The following is a 12,278-nucleotide window of genomic DNA, read 5'->3' as shown; positions in this document are numbered from 1 at the left end:
AACAGACTGAAATTTCTTTATTCAATATTCCAAGCCTTAACCAGCTCGCCACATCAACCTCAAACAAAATGCTCAATACAAGCTTTATGATGAAAAACGTTAAATCTCCGTTAAGATATTTGACCAGTTTGACGCATTCGAAACAGATTATTTAAATTTCTGCGATGGAAATTATCTAAAAATATATTTCGATCCACATGACGTAAAAAATGAATGAATTTATTGATAAACTGCCTTCTCTTCTTTTCTTTCAATTCAGTTACGAAAGTATCGACTCACATGACGAGGTTGCGGTACTCAACGAATTCACACATTCACACTCCTTTTACGAAGTCACTTCACTTGGCATGGTTGGTCCGGACAAGATTTGGAATGAATTGAGCGCCCTCTCTTGTTAATATGGCTCCAACAACTACTCCGTGGACGTAGATCTTCAGGAAGGCGAGAAGAATGTTTAGCTCTGTCAACTAAAACGCACTTCGTTCAGTCACGAATTACACTGGGATTGGAAATCATAGCTCAGTTCCCGTCTGCACATTTGCCGTTTAACGTCACCGATCCTGACCCAATGATAGACATTGCCGGCTGGATGACACCGGACACTTTGATTTTTCTTGAGAAGAGGCATTCCCTGGTCAATCCGTCAAAGAAGGCAACCCTCCCTGCGTCCGTGTCGAGCAGCACGCCGATGATGTTGGAGTTGATGGCGCACGATCGCGGACCGTTCCTCGACGCCTTACTCGAACTCTTCCTCGGCGATGTACCAGTTGACGGCAGCGTCAGTTTTCCCAAGCAGTGGGTGACGAAGACGGTCGGGTCTTGCTGCAGAGCGTCGTCGTCCAGTTCGTCGCAGCTGTCGTGGCCGCTGTCGCGATCGGCGATGGCGTCGCTGCCGCCGCTGCGGCTGAACTGCTCGGCCATGCGCTCGCTGGCCACGCCGACGTGGACGGCCAGTGGAGACTGGTCTACGCGGACCTCCCAGTAGTGGCGGCCCGACGAGAGCTTCTTGTCACCCACAAAGTGGACGGGTTCGATGGCGATCGGCGACGTCGGAAACGAGCTCGAGTTGGAGGAGAAGAGTGACGCGGTGGGAGAAACCAACACCTCCTGACCATCCTTGCGGATTTTTGAAGAGGTGTGAGCTAAGTTGGACTGGCAAGACGTCCACTTGAAAGGCAACACTGTGATAATAGACAAGAAGAAGAGAAATAACATCATTACGGTGCAAGGGCATGAGTCAATAATTTAGCGTAATTGAAAATTTCAGGTTAACATGACAAAACTTTGGGGCCTTTTCCCATGAAGCCTGATAGGCTTTAATATTAGTACCCTCTAATGAATATGTTCATAATATGAAACTGTTATGATTGTTGTTCTAATGTGGAAATCAAATGAATGAAATGAAATGAAATGAGAACTAGCCACGGCCAACAAGAATATATTGTCATGTAGATGGCCTGTGGCCACATGGCAGACGACGCTGAAGGAAATAAAACATCATACTCTTGCATTCGTCGTCTCTCATCTAGAACGATAGTTATCGACGTTTAAGTACTGGTTGAGGTGAGGATTCCGGTTTATTACATTCCTAAGTGAGATAATGTGAAACCTCTTATGAAATATGAAAGAGCATGTAATCTTAAGAAGGATTCAATGTTTATTTGATGAAAATTGGTTTTGAAATGGCTGAGATATCCAAAAAAGTGATAATAATAAAAGGCGACAGGCTACAACTTTTATTAGGATCTCTTTTTCACCTTGTTTTTGGATATCTCAGCCATTTCAAAACCGATTTTCATCAAATAAAATGTTGATTTCCCTTAGAATTGCATACTCTTTGACATCCCATAGAGTGGTTTCTGAATATCTCGCAAAACGTTAAAGGCTAAATCCTCACCTCAACCAGAACTGTACAGTCCCTTTAACGCTCTCACAGCTGGCACCCCGATGAACCCTAGTTGCTTCTCAGCTTTGTGTGTCTGTATCTGAGATGAGTGATGCAACCATTACACACACAACGCCAACAGAAATACCCGAAACGAATCGCTACCAAACAACCTTAACATCGATATATTTTACCTTGTGCTGGTGGGGTCCTCAGCACCACACAGTCACTCGCTGTCGCCGCGGCGGGATTGCACGCTTTGACCCGGAATTTGTATGCCGAGTTCACATCCAGGTCATCCAGTTCGAACTTGCATTCAGTCAAATCCGGGACGGACGTCCAGCCCTCTTCGGTGGGGTCCTCCTCCTCCGCAGCCGGAGCACTCCCGTTCGTGTCGAGGTGAAGGCTGGATGGTCGCTCGACGGGCCGGTCGCCCGTCTGCTGCTGCCCGTTGAGCACTTTGTATTCCACTGTGTAGGAGTCAACGGCGCCACCAGCGATGGGTGGTTCCCATTCGAGGCACACCGCTTTGTTTGGTGCTTGAGGACGCAGTAACGGTTGACCGGGTGCTGTGTAGGGCAGATACGAGGAGAGTTAAAACATTAGAAGATGTTTGTATTGAAAATGCAGTCAAAACTCCTTTAAAAAAAACCGTAACAAAAATAAGCTTTTTCTGGAAAAGACGAAAAAGCACTTGGAAATTGTAAAAGTCTGCTAAGGAATTAGTCGCCAATGTCTTAGAGCTGAGAATGTATCTTTTGACAGGATTATCAGTTATTATGATCGGGATTAGCACCGAAAAAATCACGTATTTCCCTTACAACAACGAACCTATCCTGAAAATATCATAAAGATCAGTTGGTAGCTTTGAGTAATATTGCTTACAGGTAAAAAAACAAGGTCCTTAGCGGCAGACATGATTTTTACAAAGAACGTTTGTTATAATGCTTGTATGTCCTGTCTGTCACTCACACAACATTGGTATTATGACTCATATAACATCGTCTTCACCTCAGAGTTCCAGGCAAACTTGAAGAAATTATTATTTTCTTTTTACACCGAGAAATGTGATGGTCAAAGCTTGAAATCAGTAATCACTTAGCAACTGTCATCTCAAGACGATATCTGGTAGAAAAAAAAATACAGAAGCGCATGCTACCGTACGTTTTTACTACGTCTGGACTGGACTGAGTATTCAAACGCTCCAACTGCCAGCTGCGACAGGGTTCCAAAATTGATTGAAAAGCATTATGTCGGTGGGGGATGCTCTCTGTTTTATCTATGATCTAGACATCTGCAATATCTAAATACTATCTTACCTTGGTAGAAGTCCAAATTCTGGAGGTTCTTCAGGGCGTCAGCTGAGTCGAGAGTGAAGCTTCCGAACGTCTCGTAATTCTCACACATATCCTGAGACTGCTTGAGAGACTTCGCTGTGTCCATCAGCCTGGGAACACGTGGGAAGATGATATGCCCAATGAATAGAAAATTTAATGTAGGGACAACTTAATAATATACAACTATCAAAGTTTCCTATTCGTATTGTATCAAAATGCCTTGCTTAAAGGTAATGATCAGTAGTGGCAGTAGAATGAAAATTGGCGTGAAATTCATTTAAAAAAATAGTCGCATATGGTCCAGATTGCATGAAAAGATACACGAGTGAGATAATCTGGTATTCTCTTCATGATTTCAGGTGATTTTCAGTAAAATTGGTGATTATTTCTAATAACCACACTATTATCATCACCCCCTGCCTTCTACCTACACGAACCACCTACCCCGACGCTTTCGCCTCAAGCTACGTTCGAAATCAATCATTCTACATCAGCACTTGTCATGTATGCTTGCAGTTAGTTTCATTCCTTTTGAAAAAGTAGTCGAATATCCAAAGCGCCATCTCTTCCTCTATTGGTCTCCACTTTCAACTCAATAGAACCTCAAGGTGTCCTTTTGAATATAAAACAGTCTGCTGACCAGTGTTGAACATTATTGAAAACAAGATGGCGAAGGATGTTTCCAATTATTGACCTTTTATATTGCTAAAATTGAGCCATCACATTACTCTCGATTTCACTTTCGCCTGTTCACACTGGCAAAAAATCGAGAAGTTTGACGGGGGTGAGGGGAAATATCCGTAATTGGAGTGGGAACATTACAAGAGCAGACAAAACTTCTGTTCAACATTTCGCCATAAACCCTATTAAGATGAGGCGAGATGCTACGTCAAATTGAGCCCTTTCAAAAGGGATGGAAAAACTGCCATGGCAACCGAACATTGTTTTTGAATGCAAATTAAGTGAACCCAGGTGACCAATCACAACCTACCTGCCGGTGAATTCTCAAACAACCCTACATTCAATGACAAGCAAATAAGTGCAGAATACAGATGAAGTTGTCCAATTACAGCTTGCCTTCGTAACTTCCGATGAACCCTGTGAGAGAAATAACCCACCATGCCTGGGCTCACTCTAACTCTGTAAAATATTACACGATAAGGAGAAGAATTGTAAACAAATAGGTAGAATAAAGATGAAGTTGACCAATCACGGGCTTCGTACCTTCCGACGAGAGGCTTGGCCGCCTGTACGAACATGGCCTTGTCCGTCTCCTTGAGGAGCTCCGAGGCGAGGTCAGCCACGCTGCATCCTTGCAGCACCGCCTTGTAGGTGTCCAGGATCTCCTTGATGTTCTTCGTTCTCTTCTCGCCCTCCTGAGCCGCCTGCTCGGTGAGGGCGATATGTCTCTCGGCGAGGGTGGCGCGTAGCAGTTCGAGCGCCTCGGCCAACGCCTTCTGCATGGCTTCCGAGTTGCCCTGGAACGAAACAGCAGTGCAGGGAATAAATCTTGATGTGAGCAATTTAAGTGACGTATTTGAAACATAAACACTATTTTAAAGTAAGTTTTATTTCTGATTCTACAAAATACAAATTACATTTTCACAATTTGAGTGAATATGCCCTTGTAAAGAATTGTCATAAATGAATGCAACAATACTGTATCCTCATGAAGTAAAGTTGCCTTATAGGTCCTACTAGCGTGAATGAAGTACTTGCATTGACATGATTTGAGTGTTTTACTACAGTGTGAACACAGCAGATGACTGTTGAAGAATACCATCGTGAAAACTACGGTACATCCCCTAAATACTGAGAGAAACCCCCGGTAAAAATAAAACAACGATGAACAACATCAACATGGTATAGTGCGCCCTCTGTCGGACTGCATACCTCGATGGAGGCGAATATCTTTTCCAGCTTCTCCACTTGTCCGCTGATCTTGTGCCGTCTGCTTTGGATTGCTCCAATCGCCTGCTCCATCTTTTCCTGTAAAATCAAATGTTTTACGACATTAGCAGAAGAGTTTTGATCACTGATGATATACGGGTCTCCTGTGAGATGCATTCTTTTAATTGTCATTACCACTTTTTGATTGTTGTCATTTTCAAATCTTTGTTAACAAGCACACTTGACTACCTGGAAAATAATGTGGTGTCCGTATCAAACTAACGGAAGTTATGCAGAATGTGCAAAATCGCAAATTCCAAATTTCAAAGTCCCCTCTCCCCCTTCCATCCATATTTCCATTGAGTAAAATGTGAAGAATACAGTACAGACGAAGTGCTTCCAGTCATGAATTTATTTTTAACTTTCACTTTTTCAGTTTCATAACAAATTTATAAACGACATTGTGAACTGGGAGAGTGTGAGGAATACAAAGGGAAAACTCTGGATGACCGAAAATACAGGATGTTTTAGACAATTACTTTTTATATTATCGCCATTTTGCCTTTCACCGGAATTACAGGCAACAAACATCATTCCTTTCTCCGATACTGGCATACATCAATGGTAAAGGACTCCGGTTGGAAACTTTCACCTTCGGCAGTATGAGGAGTATTTAGAGGTCATCTGTATACTGGTTGTGGATAGTGGCAGATACATCAATATAGAGTACCGAAGTGTCATTTGATAGCCATTCATCGCCCATGGAAACTGGTTCTATAAGCAACCTCACCAGCCCGAATATCTGTGAACCTGAACATTATCATTGCTAACCATGCTCGCATCTGGTTCCAACCCAAGTTATAATACAAGACTGTGACATCATCACTTCGGTAAGCAACACACATTACCGGTCACTAAGCTCACCTTGAGCGCCGTATATTTCTTCTCGATGATGGAGACCTTGTGTTCGGCGTGCGCCCCGTTGTATTTACACCTGTGACAGATGGGTTTGTGACACCCCTCGCAGTACATGGTGATCTTCTCACCATGATGCTCATTGCACATCAGAGTCTATACACGGATAAAAAACAGAGAGAAATGATAACTTTCTTCACACGTGCGGGTCAGTCAATACGGGAACGCAGAAGGCACACACTATTTCCCTCTATCTATACGAGAAAGAGCACTTTTGTCTTTGTTACTTAGTTCTTTTTGTAGCTAAAGTAAGGGTAGTATGGTTGTTGCAAGAACGGACCTTTCATCTCCTTCCCCTGCCAGACCTTAGTAACCTCCAAGATCTATTATTTCGATAACATTTTAATCATCGAATAGGACGCCTTTGAACTGAGACGTTATGATGTCCTATAGCGATACCTTAAATGCTTCATGAACATCCATAATACATGCGAGAATTAGGATCCTCCGAAACTCCGGTGATGCGCGGTACATGACCTATGGATGTACATCACACAGCTACCTGACTTTCTATTTTTTTTTTACAAGTTTAGCACGAATAGCAACACCTGTGCGTCAAACTGCGCAATGGTGCAAAAGATACGAAAGAACAGTAAAATATCAAAATAAACAACTTCCCGATAAAATAAGTCGATTAATGTATACACGTAAATATTGATATGGTTAGTCATTTCCTAGGAATATCAAAAATCGTTCTTTCAATATCGATGAATTCCCGTCATTTGCATGTCTCATTTCGTAGCGTCACTTTTATCAGACTTGATCTTCCAGTTTGATTTTATATAAAAGAACATTTTTGTATCTTATTGCTCGTTTTATGAGGGTGCTAAGAGGTGAAGTCTTTTGATGACGATGTGTCTCGGGCAGTTCGTCGCTCGTGACGAATATAAATGTATTGTATGAAATATGATAAATCCCAAAAGTGGATGAGTCACTGATCGGAACTCCCCTGCCTTTAGGCATGTCTGTTTTTGACACGGGCTCAATTATTTTGTTTGAAACCTGAAAAGAAGCCCTCAGGATCATTCGTTTGTGGAGAGTCGAGGTATGTATTATTATGAACGCGGATACGGGTTCAAAGTCTCATTTTCTTTGCCGGGGGCAGAGTACACTCCCCCAGTGAGCAATCCATTCACCCCATTCATCAAACCGACAGGGGGATATCGTTAATTCGTTTACACTGCGATGAACTCACAGACTACCACACCAATTGCCTACTGATCGCAGTGATATTGATTGATACAAGCGATTACAACAAGTTAAACAAAAAGTAATTGGATCCGCAATACATGGGCGGCATTGAAGGCCATTTTACGCACAGAAAACGAAGAACATTCAATCAAGGAATCGTATGCCATGTATTCTGTAAGATCGCTACGCTGTATTTTAGCTTACAAACACTCTTGAAGTATTTACATACAAGTCACCTAACGGAATTTCCAATTAATATTTTGCTGCACGATTTTGAGAAGGAAATGATCTGTAATCTACTACGACAAGAGTAATAGTGCACTTCACTGCGGGTGATAACATGATACATGCATTATGGAAAACCAAGGAAGTGAGACGCAAACTTTGATTTCAAATCGAATACGGAGTATCAAACACGCTGAACAGTCTGAATAAATCAACTTGTTATCTTCCTTTTCTTTTTGTTATTAACATGGCATATTTCATTACGTCTGATAGGGAACACAAATTGTCGCCCTTTTGTCTTTTTAAGGCTAAGTACTCGGCAAACACTGTTCACAACTGCAAACTTTAGAATTGCACTCGATATGCATGGTGTACATTGATCACAAAAGTCGGGGGTAAATATTTACAGTGTGACGACACGACGGAACATAAAAGAATGCTGCACGATGTCTTATCATGTTCGTGGGAAATAAAGACAAATATCGCTGAGTAAGTGTAATGCTTCGTTGAGTTGCGTGGCACATGCGTCATTTCGACTAAGATGCCATGAGAAAACGATTCGAAATGTTCCATTACAGTAAGATTGTGGAGTTCCCGGAAATGAAAACGGAAATAACAAACAAAGAGACAATGTTCTTGCAGTGTTGACAGACACACAGGACATCAATACCATGATACATTTACATTTTAAAGCCTCACTGTTAAAAGAATAATGAAAGAAAGGTTCTCATTCGCACCCTTTTGAGGGCATAATGTATTTTCTAACCCTAATCCAATGTCTTTTCAGAGAGATTGTACAAAACGTTGCTATGGAAACAAGAAGTACATGAATGGGTCATTTCAAGTTCAGGCCTTGGCTCTGAAAGTGTCCTGCTGAAATGCAAACTCCTCGATATTGTGCACATCTTGATAATGTAATGATCTTAATTCATCATGACAACAGTTATTAGTAAAAAATGATTGGACGGATACCTTTGGTCTGTAGTTGTAGGTGGGTCCGATACACACGTGTTGAGCACGGGGAGTACCCCACGGGTGGTGGATGGCGAAACATTCGGTGCAGTATGGCGCCTTGCAGTCCAGACAACTCTTGGTGGCGTCCTCCGCCGGCTTTTTCTTGCAGGAGCCGCACGGAATGCTTGCAGCCTTCTTCGCAGCTAGCTTATACCTGCGGCAGGGAAATCAATAGGTATCAATATGGATAATCTCGCTGTAACAGTACGCGTTACAGTATGCAAATCAGATTTCCGATTCATAGCTAGTGTCAGCTATTTTGTAAGTCAATATTATCAAATTAATAGAGAAAGAAACGCACCTCTATGGTGTCACATTCACAGTATGAAGATATAGGGGTAGTCAAATATCCAGAAGGTACAGAAAAACTACATAAAGAAGAGCATCTTAAACATATAATGGGGAATTACTTATGAGGTGATGCGCAGTACGTTCTTACCAGACACCCTGTCCTAATAACCTATAGCGATGTCTACCTCAATCCCTCTCTGAATGACCTCTTAATAAGCTTGATGTAGCATTTTTGTGTGATATAAGGTAGCATGTCACATTTATCCGCATGTTTGCTTTGCTGTAAACTCTTATCACAACCGGGTTGAGTCGCGTCATAAACCTACAAACATTAAATAGGCATAAAAAAAACCTTTTGATGGAGGCAAAGCACCTCCAGCTTCTTCATTTTTTTTTCTGTTTGTTCTTTTCTATTGTTTACAGTACTCGCATGGCCGATCCACCATTAAATGCTATACAAAGACCCAGATAAACGCGTGGGATAGTGCATCGTCCGTTCATCCGAGAAGCTAAATTCATTCACTCCGATTAATCAAATAAATTGCCTTGTTTACTCGGGCCGAAATCATGGGATCCACTATTGCACAAAATAAGCTAAACAGCATGATAATGAATATAATCAAAATGATTTCCTATTATCATCAAGGAACAATGGCTGCGTTGCCCCGGAGTGCTTTGCAATAAACTTTCTCGCGTTTCCTATGATCTCCCAAGTTGCTTCATATTTTATTTGGTGCCTTTGAATTGGCTTATGCAAATCAAGACAAAGAACATATGATATATAGGAATTCTATATAACAAAATGTAACGATTAAATAAAACGTGGTTCAAACTATACAGAGATAAATCCATTCGCAAATTAAAAGCTATTTCTGAATTTCACAAACCTGAAAATCTATTTCCTCCTGAAACTGTTTTCACAGCTCATTTTGCAGCAACAATTCTTCGTAATAATGTCTTTCTATTATGGTTGTGATCATACGCATTCGTATTCAAATATCAATATTAAATGAGGAGGTACGGGTGTGTTTGTGTGCTTTGTGTAATCAGGGCGCGGAGCAATTGAGTGCGCTTGTCACAAAACAAATAATAATATGAATAGATATTTCCGCATACCGCTGCGTGGGTCGAATGATATTGATATTGCACCATAAAATAAATTTGTTTCTGTCCTGCTTGTATGATCTTGGTATCAAAAACATGATTGATATCAAATTCAGTTTTTCATCTTAAATGTTGTACGCAACTTCCCATCGCACCAAATGTGCTAAAGGGAACTGAGCGGCATTGGTGAAGAATACATTATAGTTCATTATCATTAACATAATCGATGAGAGTATAAATCCATGGACACAGATAAAGTCCTATTGTTTCAATCTGTCAAACGACACTTTTAATTTTTTTTTTTTACATCATGAAAGTGCAACTCAAGACTATGTACATTCAACAAAGTTCAAATTGGCTTTAGTAAAATGGTATACTCAAACAAGAAAGAATAATCTTCTCGCTATTTGGATAATAAAAGTTTCATCAAAACTAGACCCATGATACCCCTACCATTCTGCTCATCCCTTTAAACAGCCAAAATCGAGATGATGTGGATTTCGATTGCAAAGGGTTCCTTTAGGCATTGTCAGGTCAGGGAATTGCAACAATTAGGTAAGTCAATTAAAACGGAATCCGCACCGTGGCACATTTAAGTAAATAAAGCATGCAAAGCGAGAAACATTGAATCTTGAAATTGTCTCCCCCTCGTGCACAGTCTCGAAGAAACTTGGATTTGACCTTCACCGGCTTCATCTGCTTAGAGATGACTTTGCCCCCCCCCCCCCCCCTCCCACGATCACATGCATATTACAATAACCAGAGGATTTTAGTGATATCTATACCTGTCGACAACGACTTCGAGGGCGAAGTTCCGGAAGAGCCCATTGATCCCCTTGTCGCCGATGAAGACGTCTGTTTTGCAGGACGGACAGTGAATGGTTGTCGACATAGGAGCGTTCAGTTTGCCGGTCGACGATGATCGACCTCTGCCAGGAAAAAGGAACATGAACGAGCAACCGATAATCATGCGATCATTCGCAAAGAGTAGGTCCTAGTTACTACGGCGGCGCAGTTTTCGTCAAAATTTCTAAGTACGATCAGCTGAAGTTTTGTCCTTGTCTATGAAGGAAATCATTCAGATTAAAAGCATTGCAAGATATAAGCAGGCGAATATCAACAATTTGATTAAGCAACAAGCATTGGGATAGGTTTAAACATACAGCATCGGAAAGGATAATTTTTCAACATAATCCCCCACAAGTACCCAGATAATTATAAATGTCCCCATTTGTTTGATGGTGTTGCTTTTGCATTTAACCCTCGGATATGTTTCCTAGCATAAAATGTCATTATATCTGTAAGTTAGTTTCATTGATGAAAGTCATGCTGCATTATTGGGAACATGAGACGCCTATGATAAACAACAATAATACCATAACCATGCACTTCAGTGTGTAGATAGTAAGTTTCATGCTCCGCACGAGTACCTTGATCCACTGGAGCTGAACGAGTCTGAACGACTCGGCAAACTCCCAGTTGAACCCTTGCGACCCCGCGGGGTATCAGACGGTCCCGGGGTGTCCGATCGGGGAGATTCCGGGCGGGGAGACTCGGAGATCGGTGACTCGGGCCTCGGGGACTCTCTCCCAGCGGGCCTCGGGGAATCTCTGCCAGCCCCGCTCATCTTCCGCTTCGTCCTTGCCGACTCCCTGGGCGTGATCGGGCCCGATCCCGTTACGCTCTCCCTCTTCCGGAACGACCTCCGCATCGAGCATCGCTGCGCCGTGTTGAATCCTCCACCTGGTGCGTCTAGCGGGGAGGTGGGCGTGGACGAAAAAGAGGTTATGGACGGCTTACGTGAGCTGGTCCGTCCCGTAGCGCTGTCGGGCCTAGAGGTGGGTGTGGTCACGACGCTGTCGCCGCCGATAGAATGCAGGCTCTCGTTGGAGGCGTGAAAGCCTCGGGGCGTGATGCTGCAGCCTGTCAGTTGAGCTTTGGCGCAGCGATGGCATACGTTGTGATGACAGGGGAGGAGGAGGGGCGTGGTGTAGTAGTCGCTACAGAGCGGACAGATCAACTCCCTCTCCAAGTGTTCCATGTTACAGTTCGCCATGGCAAAGAGTTGTTGCACAATGTCTGTGGGTGAATCAGAAAAACAAACGATAAAACAAGTGATGGCATTTACTGTTAAGACAACTCATTCTTTAATGTCCGCGGTCGGACTGATAACTCTGTCGAGAAGGAATCATAAAGAGTTGAATAAAGTCAACAGGTATGTTTGTTTATACAGACAGCGTAAACAGGGAGGTGGGAATGTTTCTTCCCACCTCCCTGTTCTGACATTGTCTGAAACACTGCCCGTGTGGTAGGGCATCTCATATTTCAGTAAAGCGATCATGAATAGGAAATGATATACTAGGATT

At 42.5% G+C, this 12,278-nt stretch overlaps 1 protein-coding gene across 1 annotated transcript; it reads right to left on the bottom strand.

Moving 5' to 3' along the window:
- Window positions 1-240: 240 nt before the first annotated feature.
- On the bottom strand, window positions 241-12,016 carry LOC139742761 (E3 ubiquitin-protein ligase Trim36-like). The gene is made up of 9 exons (XM_071653281.1): window positions 11,343-12,016; window positions 10,698-10,841; window positions 8,476-8,671; window positions 6,037-6,183; window positions 5,116-5,211; window positions 4,447-4,700; window positions 3,205-3,332; window positions 2,080-2,454; window positions 241-1,181 (listed from the first exon to the last, which is right to left on the bottom strand). The coding sequence occupies exons 1-9, from the start codon at window positions 11,966-11,968 to the stop codon at window positions 520-522; spliced, it is 2,628 nt and encodes an 875-aa protein (XP_071509382.1). The 5' UTR covers window positions 11,969-12,016; the 3' UTR covers window positions 241-519.
- Window positions 12,017-12,278: the final 262 nt, after the last annotated feature.

The sequence above is a fragment of the Diadema antillarum genome, unplaced genomic scaffold (genome assembly GCF_040938485.1).
Source record: "Diadema antillarum isolate AM-2024a unplaced genomic scaffold, OU_Dant_1.0 seq00001018_RagTag, whole genome shotgun sequence".
NCBI lineage: Eukaryota > Metazoa > Echinodermata > Echinoidea > Diadematoida > Diadematidae > Diadema > Diadema antillarum.
Note: the sequence above shows the minus strand (reverse complement) of the source record. Positions and strands in the feature narration are given on the sequence as shown.

What these genes read in the sequence shown, in the direction of transcription:
- LOC139742761 (XM_071653281.1), bottom strand. Translation starts at nt 11,968, where the DNA reads ATGGCGAACTGTAACATGGAACACTTGGAGAGGGAGTTGATCTGTCCG. An exon ending in CCTACAACTACAGACCAAAG is followed by an intron (nt 6,184 to 8,475) that starts GTATCCGTCCAA and finishes ATCCGTGTATAG; the next exon opens with ACTCTGATGTGCAATGAGCA. An exon ending in AGATATTCGCCTCCATCGAG is followed by an intron (nt 4,701 to 5,115) that starts GTATGCAGTCCG and finishes GTTTCGTTCCAG; the next exon opens with GGCAACTCGGAAGCCATGCA.